This window comes from Anopheles gambiae, chromosome 3 (genome assembly GCF_943734735.2).
Source record: "Anopheles gambiae chromosome 3, idAnoGambNW_F1_1, whole genome shotgun sequence".
NCBI classification, from domain to species: domain Eukaryota; kingdom Metazoa; phylum Arthropoda; class Insecta; order Diptera; family Culicidae; genus Anopheles; species Anopheles gambiae.
The window spans coordinates 93,243,494-93,261,132 of NC_064602.1; the positions used below are offsets into that span (position 1 = coordinate 93,243,494).

The 17,639-nt window shown below is 43.8% G+C and overlaps 2 protein-coding genes across 3 annotated transcripts; one reads left to right on the top strand and one right to left on the bottom strand.

Moving 5' to 3' along the window:
• Nucleotides 1–35: 35 nt before the first annotated feature.
• On the bottom strand, nucleotides 36–4,284 carry LOC1280688 (ATP-dependent (S)-NAD(P)H-hydrate dehydratase). The gene is made up of 2 exons (XM_320550.4): nucleotides 4,193–4,284; nucleotides 36–1,710 (listed from the first exon to the last, which is right to left on the bottom strand). Exons 1-2 carry the CDS (start codon nucleotides 4,282–4,284, stop codon nucleotides 729–731), a joined length of 1,074 nt encoding a protein of 357 aa, XP_320550.4. The 3' UTR covers nucleotides 36–728.
• A 6,535-nt stretch (nucleotides 4,285–10,819) lies between these two features.
• LOC1280687 (N-acetylgalactosaminyltransferase 6) lies at nucleotides 10,820–16,337 on the top strand. 2 transcript variants are annotated; one of them, XM_061656673.1, is made up of 6 exons: nucleotides 10,820–11,099; nucleotides 14,001–14,377; nucleotides 14,444–14,802; nucleotides 14,871–15,751; nucleotides 15,831–16,022; nucleotides 16,123–16,337. In XM_061656673.1, the coding sequence occupies exons 1-5, from the start codon at nucleotides 11,049–11,051 to the stop codon at nucleotides 16,011–16,013; spliced, it is 1,851 nt and encodes a 616-aa protein (XP_061512657.1). In that variant the 5' UTR covers nucleotides 10,820–11,048; the 3' UTR covers nucleotides 16,014–16,022; nucleotides 16,123–16,337. The 2 variants fall into 2 exon arrangements, with proteins under 2 accessions (XP_061512657.1, XP_061512656.1); XM_061656672.1 differs by having other exon boundaries at nucleotides 15,831–16,337.
• Nucleotides 16,338–17,639: the final 1,302 nt, after the last annotated feature.

The following is a 17,639-nucleotide window of genomic DNA, read 5'->3' on the forward strand; positions in this document are numbered from 1 at the left end:
TTGCTGGATCATACCAAACCTTTTAACTATGTTCATTTTAATCTCGATAGTTGTATTTAGTCTTTATTGGAATTTTCGTATCTTTGGTAAAACATTTTTCACAATTAATTTTTGCCCACCTCTTTACAGTCCCAAGTAGCGCTGCTTCCCCGTTCGATGATGTTTCCACCCAATCGTGAATTGTATTTAAAAAATCGTGCAAGAATGTAAATTCGTACGCAGCTACACCACTACCACCACCACCACCACCACCACCAGTGCACCCGATATCAAACCGGGGCTGGGTAGCCGTACTGCGTAAGATGTGAGATGCCACGTGATGACGAGCTAGAAAACCTACTGCAGACGCACCAGCGCCTGATCCCTTCCTTTGTCTAGTCTTTCTATCATGCTTAAAATTAGCTTCCTACTAAACTACCCTTCACCCTGACTGTTTAACACAGAAACCAAATGATCCCGTCCCTGTGGCCTGTGGTAGCGAGAGCTAGTTTCGTTGCAACCAATTGACTCCAATGTGTGTGTGTGTGTGTGTTTCGTTACAATTTCGTTTGCAATCGTCAGACCACCGTGCTGCCGGAGCTTGGATGAACAGAGACAACTATGAACACACTGACGAAAACGATGACGATGACGACGACGAGTAGAAAACGTGCAGATCTGAGGTATCGGTAAACGAGCGCCACGGTCGGGCCGTGAGCCGACCGCTGGCAGCTCCGGTGCGACCAGCCCTAATCCTTCTTGTGCTCGAACAGGTCGTCGAACACGGGATGAATCTGGTCGATCATGTCGCTGCACGTCATGCTGCGGCCCTTCAGCTTGAACGCGTACTTGTTGCACGTCTTGGTGAGCGTGCTGGCCGCAAAGCAGGCCACCATCGCGGGGCTAATTTCCTGCTTCGACTCCAGCGCCCAGTAGTAGAAGGTGGCGAGCGACCCGGCCAGCAAATCGCCCTGTCCGCCGCACCGCCGCCCCGAACCGCCCTGCGGACATTCATACTTCTCCAGCGTGAGCGAGTCGTAGATCCGATCGTTCAGCCCCTTCTCGATTACGGTCACGCCCGCCCCAAGCCGCCCGAGCGACAGCATGATCTGGTCCCGGTCCTTCCCGAACAGCCGGCAGAACTCGATCGCATTCGGCGTCAGTATCACGCCGTAGTAGTCCTTCACCAGGCTGATGTCCTGCGTGATGAGAAACAGCCCGTCCGCGTCGATGATGAGCGGTTTCTGCAGCTGGCGGCAGATTTTGATCAGCTCCGCCACCGTCTGCATTATCTGGCGGTTCCGCCCGAGCCCCGGCCCGATCACGAGTACGTGCAGCCGCTCGAGCCACGGCTCGATCTGGATGATGGCGTTGATCGAGTCGAGCAGCGGGTGCACAATCAGCTCCGGGCTGTACGATTTGATTACCTGGGCGGCCGCGTCCGGACAGAACACATGCACCAGATCCGCGCCCACCTTCAGCGCACTGATTGCGGCAAAGTACGGCGCCCCGGTGTACTCGAGCGAGCCGCCCACGATGCCGATCCGGCCGGCCTGGCCCTTGTGGCGGTCCGTATCGAGGTGAGGCACTATGTTGCGGGCCCGCTCCAGCAGCGGCGACTTGTTTTCCGACGACATTCCGGCGCGGGTCGTAATTTTCGCCACCCGAGTTACGGTGTTTACGTTTTTTACGATTTGTTCTATCGCAGCCAGAGTGACCAGAAATACCGATTTATCTGTATTCCTACCGATTTTTTATATGCCTACCGATTCACAGATAAGCCTCCTAAAACAACCGATTTTTCATTTAACCTACCGAAAATCACAGATATTTGATGTTTCAGTCGTTTAAGCTTAATCTGTGGCGCATGGGATGCTGTTTCAAGGATTGTTAACCTCATTTGTTACTTATCGTGCTGATGCACATTTGTTTGCCTGGCACTTTTTATTTTTATCCGTTAAAATGTAATGTTCATAATTAGTAGAAAATGTCAGTTGTGTGGATTCCGAGAATTGCTCGTCAAAGAAAATCATTTAAATTTGAATATCGCTGTCTTCGGTTAAAGCTTACCCGACAGACAAGGAGAATGAAATTTTCAGGCGAGGGGTAAGTAGAAACACACGGTGGGGGTCCGGCCCAAGATAGGATCCGAAGTCCGTTGTTTTGGGCTAAAAATTAAAAATGGCGGATGGGGCGCTACCACGGAAAGAATGCGCTCTATTGCATGCCTTTAAAATGCACGAGGCGCTCTCACTGAAAAGAACGCTCGCTCGCGCTGTTTCATTGTATTTTCCTCATATCCCTTCCTTTCCGTTTCTTTCGGCTTGCGCTGCGCGGAATTGGTACCCCACTTGATTCCAGCGAGTTGCGCTGCGCTGGACTGAAACCCCCTCCCGCTCGTTTCTTTCTTAGCGCGCTGTGCGCTTCCCTTTACACGGACTTGGTGCACCCGAATCAAAAGAAAAACTTTAACACATTAAACTTGGTTTATAAATATTTTATCACTTTTATTGCAATGAAAAGCACATTTCAATTCATAACTTCACACAATCTTGCTTCAAACCACATACATTATTTATAAAAGACGCACACTTTTTCATTCTCTATGCTAGTAGGATAAAAAGAAATTGATCGTTAAAATAATTGATTAAATTTAAATGGTTGCGTTCTCAACAGTGCTCCTGCCGAAATCTGCCAATATAATCTGGCCACACTGGTCCGCAGGTCAGGCGAGCTTTTTGGCGGCCACCGTCGGAAAACCGTCGCAAAACGTCAAAACTGGCGTCGCATGTACTGCAAACCGACGTCGCCAGCGAGCGAAACTCGCAACGATTTCGAGGCGCTGGCGACGGTCGTTTTTGACGTTTTGCGACGGTTGTTGACCTTTCGAGTGAGCTTTTGCCCTGCGGTCCAGTGTGGCCAGATTATATTGGCAGATTTCGGCAGGAGCACTGTTGAGAACGCAACCATTTAACCGTCTTGTGTACGACCAAAAAACATTACGTTATCGTACAACCGCCTACCCGGGTAGGCCATACAATTTGTATGGAAGAATGATGTTTTTTTGTGATTAAAAGAGTATATCTTTTGAATTTGTAGTAAGATTTGAATAAAAACTGTCTTATAGGTTCATAATAATGTTTTATAACATATCGTTGTAAAATTAGAATTTTAAAAATCCTATCAATATGTTTTTTAATCAAAAATGTGCAGTAAGGCACGTGTCTGTGCTCCATCGCATGCGATTTTATCGCACGTGCTGTCAAACGATTTTTCGTATAATATTGCGATTATTGGGATGATTTTAATAATAAAACGATTATGAAAAATTAAGTTGAGATTGTTCCTACAAAACACCACACATTTAGTTTGACAGATAAAATCGGATGCGGCGTCCGACGAAATCAAAAATTTTTGATTCCGTCGTACGACGAAATCGCACGTCCGACGTTATCTGTCAAATCTCATATAAAATTATGACAGGCCTTCCGATAAAATCGCATCCGATGGAGCACAGGCACGAGCCTAACTCCAACACCCCAACCGGCCTTGTCGCATGTTTTAAGTGGATGAATAGTCTTTTTCTAAGTTTTACTTACGTTTCTTTCAAAAGTTATACACATTTTTCAATTTTTTTGCTTGTTGTACACTGGTGGACATAAAAATAGAAAAAAATGTGTTGTGTGTTTTTTTTTCCGTGCACTAGGTGTGTCATCGCCAACAGTTCGAGGCGTACTGAATTTGCAATAGCCGATTTTTGCCTTTTATACTCTCATTTTTGGTGCGATACTTATCTGAGTTTTGAGTGCCGGCAGCGTTTTGCGGCGGTATAAAAGGAGAGCCAAACCGTGTTGCGCTTCATTCTTCCATCAGTGGTCAAGGTGAAAGGTTGTTATTTAATAATTCCACAAAATCATCATGGGTCGCGGAAAGCACTGCACACCAGAGGAGCGAAAACACATTCAGGGGCTATATCGTGAGAACGTGCCGATCAAGACAATCTGCAAGGCGTTCGGCCGTTCGCGGATGTTTGTGGACAACGCCATTCGTAGCGAGGCTACAGGTAAATCGACAGGTCGTCCGAGAAAAACAACGGCCGACGTTGACGCGCAGATTGTTGAGATGATCAGGGCGGATCCTTTCAAAACTTGCGCTCGTATCAAGCATGAGCTTGGTTTGCAAGTTTCGGCGAAAACGGTGTCTCGCCGTTTACACGCCGCTGGGTTCTGTGCCCAGAGACCGCGGAAGGTTCGTAAGCTGCTGCCGCACCACGTAGAAGCGCGCATTCGGCTTGTCGAAGAACATTTAGCTGCATCCATCTTTTGGTGGAGCAAAATCATTTTTTCGGATGAGTCCAGAATCAATCTGGATGGTTCGGACGGCATTAAATACGTCTGACGCCTTCCTAATCAGGCGTATCATCCGAAAAATACGATAAAACCCGAAGTCACGGAGGCGGCCACGTAATGGTGTGGGGTTGCTTCCCCTGGCACGGCCCGGGTCCTTTGTTCCGTATCAACGGGACACTGAACTCGGAAGGGTATAGAAAAATACTTAGTCGTAAAATGTTGCCATACGCCTGACAAAAATTCGGAGACGAAGAGCATTACATCTTTCAGCATGATAACAACTCTAAGCACACATCGCGAACAGTTAAATGTTATTTGGCAAACCAGGATGTGCAAGTTCTACCGTGGCCTGCGTTGAGTCCTGACCTAAACCCGATTGAAAATCTGCGGTCAACTCTCAAGCGTCAGCTTAAGAACCAGCCTGCACGTTCAGCCGATGATGTATGGACACGATGCGAGGTTATGTGGGAACGCATACCCAGAAGCGAATGCCGTAACCTCATCGGCGATATGGCCAAACGCTGTCAGGAAGTGATAGCGAATAACGGTCACCACATTGACCGTTAGAATGTGTTTTCGCTCTGTGGAACACCGCAACACCTCCTCCCAACAACCACTTAAACAGTCCTTTTCAGGGCTACCAAATATTTCTGACAAGAGCTATGTCTTTTGGTCACAGAAAAAAGTTCCTATTTTTATGTCCACCAGTGTATAAACATATATGTTGACGATCTATAAAATATACTCATCTGTGTTGTGTACAGAAACAGTGTAGTGTAACCGCGACTCGATGCTGTCGTGGAACTGACAGCATCCGACGTCCGAATGGCCGTTAAGGGCTTCGGGAGCGATCGGGCTACCGAGGGTTCGCACTCGATCATAGGCTGCGACCCGACACACACAACAGTCTTGTAGCATATACAGTGGAACGTCGATTATCCGGGTAGCTCGGGACCGAGCGTTTGCCGGTTAATCGATTTGCGCGGATAATGGTCTAAGAAATGTCAAATTCATATAAAAAATAAATAATCCACTAGTTTTATGATAAATTCACCTTGAATCAATCGATAAATCGTTAGTAGAATATTATTTTAATCAATAACTATAGGTTGTTGTTCATGTACAACTGTTCATGAATAAAAATAAATTTCGAAAAGACCACTAGACACTACAGAGCTGCACAAAAAACTGGTTGCCCACTTGATAATCGCAGCAAATGTTCACTGTACGTTTGAACAGCTGTCACTTTTATGCGCACGGTTAAGGCGGCGCTCTAGCTGCAATCGAACACGACATCCGACATGAACAAACCCATATAATCATATGGAGGTGCACTGTCAGACACAAACAAACAAACAAGGCAAACATGTCAAATCCCATACATTTTTCATGTTCGATCAAGGTGGATTTAAAAATATCAGGTGGTGGACTCTAGTGCATTTTGACAATTCGTCACTTGACGTAAGGTCCCCAGGATTCAAACTTTGTTTACATTTATTAAATTTGATCATATAATTTATCAACCCCATTTTTCGATAAAATATGCCTTAAAATATATTTTGGACTTTGAGAGTTCTTATTAAACATTAGAACATGGATTAAAGTGTGTTATTTTGTTTTATTCCGTGAATTTATTCTATAATTCATTGTGTTTTCGACATTTTTAGAGATAAAAATGTAGAAAACCATTATTTTTCAATTTTCACATTGATTCCTTATTATCTACGAGCCGCATTTACAATTTACGTGACATTAGAACTCATACTCACATGATTTTAAATTTCGTGCATAAACAAATCATCAAATCTTTTGTTAATATATCTCATTTTTTCGATAAAATCAATAGACACACAAAAATGCACATAATAACAAAGAAATCTGTTCTATTTGCTAAGCTTTGTGTGGGGAAACCAATGGTTAACGGTTAAAAAATGACGTAAAGTCTCTCAACTATGGCGACCCCCCAAAGGCCCTAATCCACCACCTGATATTTTTAATCCACCTTGATGTTCGATGTCGTGTTCGATTGGTGCTAGAGCGCCGGGTAAGCCGCCCGCCTGTTAATCCACCGGAACCGTTGATTCATCGCCGGCTCTGGAGCCATTGATTCGCCGCCGGCTCCGGGCTGTTGGTACGGAGCCGGTTCCGGAGCTGTTGGTGTAGATCTGGCTCTGGAGCCGTGGGTACCATTGGTGCACTCCAAAACTGTATGAATGTATGTGTTAACTTTCAGCCAATTATATTTCGTTTGCCCGTAGTGGATGGTATCATTTTAAAAGAGATGATTTTAGTGTTAATTTCAAAATATTGTTACACGTCATGCAATAAAATTTAACTGTACACAACTGTAGTACAACATTTGAAAGAAAAGAAAAAGACATAAGCATCCACTTAAAACATGCGGCAAGGCCGGTTGGAGTGTTGGAGTTACTGCACATTTTTGATGAAAAAAAATATTGATAGGATTTTTAAAATTCTAATTTTACAACGATATGGTATAAAACATTATTATGAACCTATAAGACAGTTTTTATTCAAATCTTACTACAAATTCAAAAGATATAGGCTGGTATTATTGAATCCGTTCACAAAAAAACATCATTCTTCCATACAAATTGTATGGCCTACCCGGGTAGGCGGTTGTACGATTACGTAATGTTTTTTGGTCGTACACAAGACGGTTAAATGGTTGCGTTCTCAACAGTGCTCCTGCCGAAATCTGCCAATATAATCTGGCCACACTGGACCGCAGGGCAAAAGCTCACTCGAAAGGTCAACAACCGTCGCAAAACGTCAAAAACGACCGTCGCCAGCGCCTCGAAATCGTTGCGAGTTTCGCTCGCTGGCGACGTCGGTTTGCAGTACATGCGACGCCAGTTTTGACGTTTTGCGACGGTTTTCCGACGGTGGCCGCCAAAAAGCTCGCCTTGCCCTGTGGGCAAAGTGACCAGAAATATCGATGTATATATATATATATATATATATATATATATATATATATATATATATATATATATATATATATATATATATATATATATATATATATATATATATATATATATATATATATATATATATATATATATATATATATATATATATATATATATATATATATATATATATACAGGCGGTCCCCGAGATACACGGTTAATGGGGACCGAAAACGGCCGCAAAATACCGCGTATCTCGAATTTCCGCGTAAGTCGAATCTCGTGATTTCCAGCTAAAATATCACAAATTTTCGTGTAATTTTGCAAGTAGGGGGCGGTTTTAGTCACTTTATGAACTATTTGATATGATTCGGACTGAATATAACTGTTTTAAACCTTTTGAAATAGTTTTTAAAATTCGATCAAATCGGAAATTATTTGGCAATTTGCAATTGATGTGTCAAATCAGTACAATTTCGAATCCGCGTATAAGAGGTACCGTGTATCTCGGGGACCGCCTGTATATATATATATATGTATATATATATATATATATATATATATATATATATATATATATATATATATATATATATATATATATATATATATATATACAGGCGATCCCCGAGATACACCCCAAGTGCCACAAATCCACTAAACGACCACTAAACGGCTTCTAAACAAGAACTCTACCTAAACGGAATATAGAAAGACTTCGTTTAGCAGACGGCAAACGACTCATGCATTCTAAAAATAGCAAAAAAGCTGGTGGCGCCATCTGTTTGTGGGATAGCCAACCAGTTGAGCTTCCTCGCTTGGAGGAGAGCTTTCTCATTTCCTCTGTACTGTTGTATGGTTTCGCATTGAAGTTATGCATCGCTAGAACTAGAACGACGATACGATTGTTTAAATACTAAACTCCAACGGAAACCACCAGCACTGAAGCAAGTGGGATTTGAGTAATGGTCGTTGGTGTTGATACCCGTGTATCTGACCACTCGACCATTCATATAGATTTTTGCTCGGAAAGTTAGAAGGCTATATAGGTCATGATAAGATGAAACTTGCCGAAACACATTGCAAGAAAAGGATACCAATATAATGATGAGTTGTAATACGCCATCTATTGATCAAACCAATTAAACTGTGGAGCTTTCATTTTTTTTCTATGGATATACAATTTTCCAGTCGTTTAAGCTTAATCTGTGGCGCTTGGGTTGCCTGAAAATTTCATTCTCTTTATCTGTCGGGTAAGCTTTAACCGCTGACAGCGAGATTCGAATTCAAATTTAAATGATCTTCTTTGGCGAACAATTATCGGAATCCCCACAACTGACATTTTCTACTTATTATGAACATTAAATTTTAACGGATAAAATTTTGAATTCAAAACGCATGTAGCATTTTTCTAGTGCCAGGCAAACAAACATGTTGTGTCCGCACAAATGAAACATGATACGTGTTGTATGGCACAAACAGAATACGTTATTTATTCTACTCTTTGGTATGGGTAATACAATCAACACACGCACGTAATGCGGGGAGAGGACAACTGTTCCTGCTCGCGCCGCGATCCTCACTGAGGACGTCACCGGATAACAGCCCTGCTGTCAACGGCGAGCCCTCAGGATGAGGCAGCGGTCTGTCCACAACAAAACATCAGCGCGATAAGTAACAAATTAGGATAGCGATCCTTGAAACAGCATCCCAAGCGCCACAGATTAAGCTTAAGGCCCGTGTCTGTGCTCCATCGGATGCGATTTTATCGGAAGGCTTGTCAAAACTTTATATGAGATTTGACAGATAACGTCGGACGTGCGATTTCGTCGGACGCCGCATCCGATTTTATCTGTCAAACTAAATGTGTGGTGTTTTGTAGGAACAATCTCAACTTAATTTTTCATAATCGTTATATTATTAAAATCATCCAAATAATCGCAATATGATACGAAAAAGCGTTTAACAGCACGTGCGATAAAATCGCATGCGATGGAGCACAGACACGGGCCTAAACGACTGGAAAATCAAATATCTGTGATTTTCGGTAGGATAAATGGAAAATCGGTAGTTTTAGGGCGGTCATCTGTAAATCGGTAGGAATACAGATAAATCGGTGTTTCTGGTCACTCTGCTCGTCTGTACCTTTCAAGCAATAGGCCTTTCTTTGTCGATAGCTTGAAATATTTCCGCCTTTTGCAATGAAATCTATTTTAAATGTTCCGTTGAATTGAAATATTACGTCTCAGGAACGATTCATCATCTATTTCATTCATATGATGATGTTTTAACATGAATAAAAAGAATAATTTAATTTTATATTCAATTTAATTTCATAATCTAATTTAATAATATAAAAAATAAACCCAAAATTTATATTAACCGATGTGTTTGTCGTGAAAATTATGTTCATTTTTACAAAACATTTTCCAACCACAACAATCAGTTTTGGTGTGAACGAATTTTATTCTCAGTTTGAAATTTCATTCGAAAATGTGTTTAGCTATGTATCAATCACTACTTTCTGTCGAGTGTTTCAATTATTTAAATGAGTTGAAGCACTGATGAAAAAAAAACTGCCTATTTGCCCATCGACGATTCGTGGAATTGTACAATCGATTCCTGTATCATGTAGCACCTTCACCAAAATCAATCCCCATTCCGGTCAATTCCACAAGCGTATGTGTCCCACAAATGACTTCATTTACATGTGTCACACTCCCTAATGGGACTTGTTGCCGTCTCCCACTCCATGCAAACATGCTCCCATTTTGGAGGGAAACATGTGAAATTACGATTCCTTCAGTCCTGCGTCAACCGTCGGACACCGATCGAGGCAACATCTTTAGGGACATTATTCGGTACAATCTCTTCGAAATGGTGTCCGTTTATTAAAGGTAAAAAGTCATGAAAAGGTTCCAAACGACAAGCGCCAGTGCATGTGCAATGTTGGAGTCACAAGCATACACCTTTCTCCTTATGTTGATTTACCAAAAATACGCCCAAAAAGCAGCTTTTTGCATCACTTCTCCTCAAGCACTTCATTCGAGAATATCAGCGCAAAAGGCAAACGCCAACCATTTGACCCACCAACATACCCTCCTATCCCTTCCCACAGTACGCACGCGGTACGACTTTCACTGCCGAATTCTATCGACCATAGGCCCCCGGACGGACAAAACCGGACCAAACTTGGACCCCTTTCGCGTGTACGCGTAATCGACTGCGTCCCCGCATCGAACTCGTTCTGATTACGAAATGCCGTCCCGGGGTGACCACAAAGCAGCCCAGCTAAAGCGACAATCAACCGACAAGCAAGCCCACAAGAGAGGGGTGGCATTTTTCGGGAGTCGAAAGAACGACAAAAAGAGAACTCCACAACCCTCCTCCGCATGCTCTTGTCAACCTTTTGCCGGTTCGCGGCTAATGAAGGACCGGCCAGCGAAGCCTTCTCGTGCGTCCCGACCGAAAGGTGATTGTGTTCTGTTTTGCCGGTTTCGTAGTGGCCGTGTCTGTGTGTATGTTCGGTGGTTAAGCGCGGTATCGCGACACAGACGGCCCTTGCTGTTTGCCGGCAAACGTCGCGAGGGCTGCCGAACCGGGGCAGTCAGTGTTTATCGGTGCCTTTGGAAGCGCGGACGTGTTTTGGTGGGAATTGTTGCGCGAAAGCTTAACAGTGCGGCTGGAAATGTGAAGAAGCTTTTAGCGATTGGTGCGTGTTTGTGAAAATGTGAAAATTAACACGCGTGACGAAGAATAAGCACGTGGAAAGCATTAGATCATCATGCGCGTTCCAAGAGTGCTACGACAATTGAAGCATTCCTCACACCGAAAGGTACTTACTGCAAGATCTTCACTCGTGAGCTCTGATCAGGTTGCTTTAACCTTAAAACACGGCATACTGGTGCACTCTTCAGACTTTCGGGGCATTCTTCTTGCCAAAGCGACCCAATAAAACGCGAGAAGATGATACCGAATGCAAAGCGAATCTTCAAGAGCATCCGTTGCTCGGAATCGCTTGCCATCCATACGGGAAAACGAAACGAAATTTAAGACAAATAAAAACTCGTTCCATCGACCTCGCTAATCCAGAACCCCCCCCTCGGTGTGGTGCTTATAAATCAAACCGTTCTGTCGCCCCCTTTTGCAGAACTGAAGATGCCCGTAAGCGGCAGGAAATTCACAACACATCTTCTTAGCCCATCTTCGGCGGCCTTGTCCGCGCGAATTTCCCATCGAGTGTGATTTTTTATAATGTTTATCTTCTTCGTGTGTATCTTTGTGGCTGTGTGTGTGCACGTTGAGCTCGAAGATTATCTTCTCGGTGCACGACGCCACCATACCTGGCGCTGGACGCTAATTAATTCATTCACGAAAAAAAGAGCCTCAAAACGAAACTGAACGGGAAACGCGTTAGAGAAGTTGATTCTACGTGTTGAAGTAGTTTTTGGATCTCGATCATCGTTCGATCGTTTTGTTTGTTCAATTAACCAAACACACCCAGCACACCGGTGTCGTACGTCAGTCCAGTCCAGGCCTACTTGTGATATTTGCACAGAATGCTAATTCCACTGCAGTTTTGATGACAAATTCCATCGTCGCGTCACCATCGTGCTGTCGCGTGGATTGTGCGATGAGGCTGAATGATTAATGTTTGCTCTGCCACCACGACCTGAGGGAGTCGGACGTAGCTTTGGACGATTGTCATAAAAATTAAATTACAATGCTCATAAAACACGCAAGAAAGACAAAACGTCCTAAAGGGCTTCACAAATGGATGACTGGTTACAAATAACCCCGCAACCTGTCCCTATCAATCGTGCTAAAAGCCTGTGAGCGTCCGTATTGTTGCTTGTGAAGGGCCGTACGATAAGGTAGGGTGGTTGTAATTAATAAAATCTGATTTTATCGCCCTCCCGGTGTGTGCGATGTTTGGTTTCGGGTTATTACGAAGCCCTTCCCGCGGTGACACTGCCTACTGTGATGGAACATACAACAGTGGTTGGTGTTGTTGTGCTGGTACGCTTTAACCCCTCAAGCAGTGTTGTCCAGACAACGCATGGAGCGGATGTCACTATCAAGTGTGTTGGCCACCAGCGACAAAGCCACAACTATCGTACTCGAATACGCCCCACGGGGACAGACGTTTATCATATAAAAGAGAGAGGAGAGCGAGAGAGGAGAGAGAGAGCAAGAGTGAAATGATAAGCAACATGTGCAGCGTGTGCGTTTCGATAAATGCGCCAAAACAAATTGCAATCTTTTTGGAATGGAATGAGTGACTTTCCCTGACTTCATGTGAGTGAACAGTTGGAGGAAAATTCAGGAAACAATAATTTATGATTTCAAATCGAAAAATGTTTATCAGAGGGCCATATGTCAAAGCTCTGTTATTTTTTTCCAAATTGTTAATCAGATCACAACCACGATAATTCTATAGAATTAACTCAACTAATTGCATATACAAAACTTCCTACACCTTTAATAAGAACCATGATGTTGCATCAACATTGCCCTCTCGGTGTTTAACGCCGAATAAAACCTCCAACCACCTTAGACCAAACGGTCATGCAATTACGGTGAAGGCCATGTTTAGATGGCCAGTTTTATGGTGCCATCTGGCCATCCGTTTTGATGTTACAAAAACAAAGTAAAAAAAAAACACGCAAACACACACACACGCTAAGCCCTTTGCACCTTTGCCCATCCGCTTTATTATGTCTGGCTTGGCGGGCATTTAAGTCTTGTGTTGAGCTAAAGAATAACACAAAAAGAAACTGTGCTGAACTTTAAATCGTATGCCGAAGTAAGCGGCTTTACTTCGTAAGCAGTGTTTTAGTTGGAGATAAAAAGAGCATATTTTGTATGTTTTACGCGCACGTTAACCTACATTCATTTAACAATGTCACATGACTGTTTTACTATTTTTTACCATTTAGCTAAAGCAAAACTTAAACGATTATTAAGACTTATCTTAATGAAGATGCGTCGCTACCGCTTCTTCAGCACGATGTCCCAAGGTCATCTCAGGCCAATCCACCGGCTTATTCTTCACATTATCGAGCTCCCTGCTTCACCGTTTGGTACCATTTGTTCGATGTTGGCTCAACTTATTCGTTCCAACAATTCAGTTCGATCGGTCTCGCTCTCACCACTTCATCACCCAATAAACACCTGCCTGAGTGACCGATTCCTGTCAATTAGTGTCAGCGCGGACGGAGCGCGGTGTGCGCAAGACAAATCATTCTCAGCTAGCCCATCCCCAGCACCCTAACGATTGATCTATTCTTTACGGTTCTTTGAGTGTTAGCATAACGATCAATATTTAAGCTTTTTTTTCTCGACCCCAACAGAACAAAAGAAAAGTTATTGCTTAAAAATTATGACCAGTCACGGCTGGAGATCGCACTTGATCGTGGGATTTTTACGTACCAGAATGTTGTTTGGAGATGAGTTATTGCATGCGTTCAACGCACCTTTCCCTTAAAGGTTAACGAAAAAAAAGGCAAACTCTTTTTTTTATTTAATGTGATTAAATATGCTCGTCATTGGGTCATTGCGTATGCAAATTTATGTTTGCTCATTGTCATTTTATTCTCATCATCAGCAGAACGGAAGACGGCGAGGCTATTGCCGCCCGCTTCCACGATCTTCGCAATTAACTTCTTTGTTTTCGCTTTCGTTAATTTTGCCCCCCTTTTTTGTTCCATTCTTCCTTCTATCTCTCTCTATTTAGCCCCTCTTGGGTGAGCTGATCGTAAAGCTACTGTTTGTCGTTTGCTGCGGTCTCATCACGGTACTGCTGATCATACACAAGTACGAAAATTTTAACAACTTCAAGCGGACGCTCTACTACCGACTGGCGGAGGATGGCGAAGGGTTTTACGCGATGCCACGCAACGTGGCTGGTGAAAAGATCGATTGGCACAATTACGAGCTGATCGAGGAGGAGTCGAAGCGGACAGGGCCCGGTGAGCACGGTCGACCGTACAAGCTTTCCAGCGAGCAGGATATTGCCCTCAACGCTAAACTGTTCAAGGAGAATGGCTATTCGGCGGTGGTAAGCGATATGATCGCTCTGAACCGATCGGTACCGGACATACGACACCCGAGGTGAGTGTAGATCGCACGAGATATGGGAGCTTGAGTTTGATAACGTTTGTTGGCATCTCTGGACAGTTGTCGTATGAAGGAATATCTCAAGGAACTGCCTACGGTTAGTGTGATCATTATCTTCTACAACGAGCACTGGAGTGCTCTTCTTCGCACGGTCTACAGCGTTCTGAACCGATCGCCTCCTGCGCTGCTGAAGGAGATCATCCTGGTGAACGATCACAGTACGAAACCCTTTCTCTGGACACCGCTGCGGGAGTTTGTGGAGTCTGAGCTTGCACCCAAGGTCCGGTTAGTGGATCTTCCGGAGCGATCCGGGCTGATCGTAGCCCGGATGGCTGGAGCCCGAGAAGCTCGGGGAGATGTGCTGATCGTGTTGGATTCACACACGGAAGTAAACACCAACTGGCTGCCTCCACTGTTAGGTAAGTGTTCCAATCCAATTCTCATATATGTTGTCTTCTTCTGACATGAAATATCATCTTCTTCTTAGAACCAATTGCCGAGGACTACAGGACGTGCGTTTGTCCCTTCATCGATGTGATCGCACACGACACATTCCAGTACCGCTCACAAGACGAAGGTAAACGGGGCGCCTTCGACTGGAAGTTCTACTACAAACGCTTACCACTGCTCCCGGGAGATCTGGACGATCCGACGAAACCCTTCAACAGCCCCGTCATGGCGGGCGGACTGTTTGCGATCAGTGCCAAGTTTTTCTGGGAGCTCGGTGGCTACGACGAGGGCCTAGACATTTGGGGCGGCGAGCAGTACGAGCTGAGCTTCAAGATCTGGCAGTGTGGTGGACGGCTCGTTGATGCGCCCTGTTCGCGCGTCGGCCACGTGTATCGCGGCTACGCACCGTTCGGCAATCCGCGGGGCGTTAACTTTGTGGTGCGCAACTTTAAGCGCGTCGCCGAGGTATGGATGGACGAGTACAGCCAGTTTCTGTACGAGCGGAACCCACAGTTTGCCAAAACGGATCCGGGTGATCTGAGCGCACAGCGGGAGTTGCGCGAACGGTTGCAGTGCAAGCCGTTCAAGTGGTTCCTGGAGGTGGTGGCGCCAGATCTGCTCGTACGCTATCCGCCGCGTGATCCACAGCCGTTTGCTTCAGGGCGGGTGCAGAGTGTGGCCAATCCAAGGCTCTGTCTTGATTCGCTGAACCATCAGGCGAAGGAACCGATCGGGCTGTACGCGTGTGCGTTTAACAAGACGCACCCACAGAACAATCAGTTCTTTACGCTGTCGTATCATCGGGACATTCGCGTGCGCAGTAACGACAAGTGTCTGGATGCAGCGAAGCTGAACGACGAGATTGTGCTGTTTAGCTGCCACGAGTCGCAGGGGAACCAGATGTGGCGGTACGACTATGTGAGTGGACCTTTGGACATTAGATCGCTTTGGCACTGTTACTGAATAGCTAATGTAATTGTCTTTCTTTGCACAACAGGAATCGAAAATGATCATCCACGGGAAGGACCACCATGGCAGGTGTATGGAAGCGGATCTCCACACCAACAAGCTGTTCGTGCGAAGCTGTGATAAGGACAAAGCGTCTCAGAAGTGGAACTGGGGATACGTCAACTTTGTCCATCTGCAGAACTGGGATGTTTATGGGGCAAAGTTCTTGTAAAGGAAGGATGTGAGTTCTTTAAGCGTAGTGCCTGTATACGTGATTTGTGACAACAATTAGCTGGCGAATTGAGATGGACTTTTAACATCGTTAATATCATGTTTTACAGGTTTTAGATGAAGTCAATATACGTATGTGTAGATGTTTAATGTGCATCTTTGGCATAGAGCAACTCAGAATAGGTAATTAGAACTGTTTGTATATAATTTGATGTAAGCCTTTAATATTAAATTCATATAAATATTGCAATAAGCAACAGATTGTATAGGAATTTTAGTAAATTTTTGTGTTGGTTTTAAATAAAACATGATTTTTAAACAATAATATTTAAAAAATGCGTATGACCGCTGCTCGATTGGAATTGTCCCACAGTGATCAATCCGCGCCATCTATTGGCAAGCAAGGGAAGCGTAAATTCAAACTGCGAAGCAGCATGCTATTTTTAGAGCCGTTTTCCAACTGATCTGTTACAGGTTGTTTTAACAAAATCCAGGTTCTAATTACCCATTTTTAAATTTAAATTGCGAAATTTTTGACTTAGTATTTAAATTTCCTACACAAATTCAACATCAATGCTAAGAGACTTTTGAATGCACATGTCTTTTACATGTCAAGGTAATCAACGCACGAAATAAAACATGAGCAACAAATCTTTCCCCATCAGCACAACCGATTTAAAAAGCTAATAATATCACCCAGTTCGGTACCCTAACCCCTCATCAACACAATATGGAAATAATTTGCCGCAAAAGCTTGCCGTGTTTTCACACCATAAACACACCCGCCTTAGTAAAGTGCCAAGCAATAAAAAGGCAAATTATGTACGTTTACCTAGCATTTATCAAATGATAATTGGTTTTTAAGCTGCTGTACTCTTGGTAATTCCCCTTTTCCAATTTTTGTGTACTGGTTTGCTCCTCTTTACGGGAAGACATTGAATAGAGAAAAAACGAGGCTAAACCTTTCCCTAAAACTTCGACTTTTCACCTTGTAATTGACAACAACGTTCATAAATATTATTTCCTAAAAAAAAGCGGAGGGGAGTACAACTCCTCCGCGCGATCCAATCTTCCTCCACGTACAACTGCTACAAAATGCATCCCGAATGCAGGTGGTGTGTTCTGAGGGAACGATGTTTTTCCCCCTTCTTTCCATGTCTTTTTTGGTTAATTCTCTCATGTTCCCATCCTCCACAGCTCGCAGTCTCTCTACGCATTCGTAGAGGGGTTTTTTCCTCCGTTTTGCTTCGTGAAAATTTATCGTCCGTAGCTCATTACAAAAAATGTGATTTTTTGTTGTTTTCAGTCCTTTCCTTTCCATGCTTCCTTTGCCGCAGTTGCATTGACGGGACACGGGGAGGAAATATTCGTGGTGGAATAAAACACCACTCTCAAAACAAAACTCAAAATGCCACAATTAAAATCCTTACCCTTTCAGCTTGCAACACTTACAGCAGCGCAACGACGCATTCGGCAACTGTGAAGACCTTTTTGAAACATTTTTTTTTTTTGATAACAAACAAAAACTGGAGAAGGAAAACTAACAAAAAATTATATTTCCCTTGACTTTACAAGCCACAAGATTTTTGCATCGTATTTCTTTCTCACCAGCTTCTATCTCCTCCGT

Coding starts and splice junctions, on each gene's coding strand:
- LOC1280688 (XM_320550.4), bottom strand. CDS start 4,284: ATGTTCTTCGACAAGCCGAATGCGCGCTTCTACGTGGTGCGGCAGCAG. Junction 1,711..4,192: donor GGCACAGAACCCAGCGGCGT/GTAAACGGCGAG, acceptor GAATACAGATAA/ATCGGTATTTCTGGTCACTC.
- LOC1280687 (XM_061656672.1), top strand. CDS start 11,049: ATGCGCGTTCCAAGAGTGCTACGACAATTGAAGCATTCCTCACACCGA. Junction 11,100..14,000: donor AGCATTCCTCACACCGAAAG/GTACTTACTGCA, acceptor CTCTCTATTTAG/CCCCTCTTGGGTGAGCTGAT. Junction 15,752..15,830: donor AGATGTGGCGGTACGACTAT/GTGAGTGGACCT, acceptor TTTGCACAACAG/GAATCGAAAATGATCATCCA.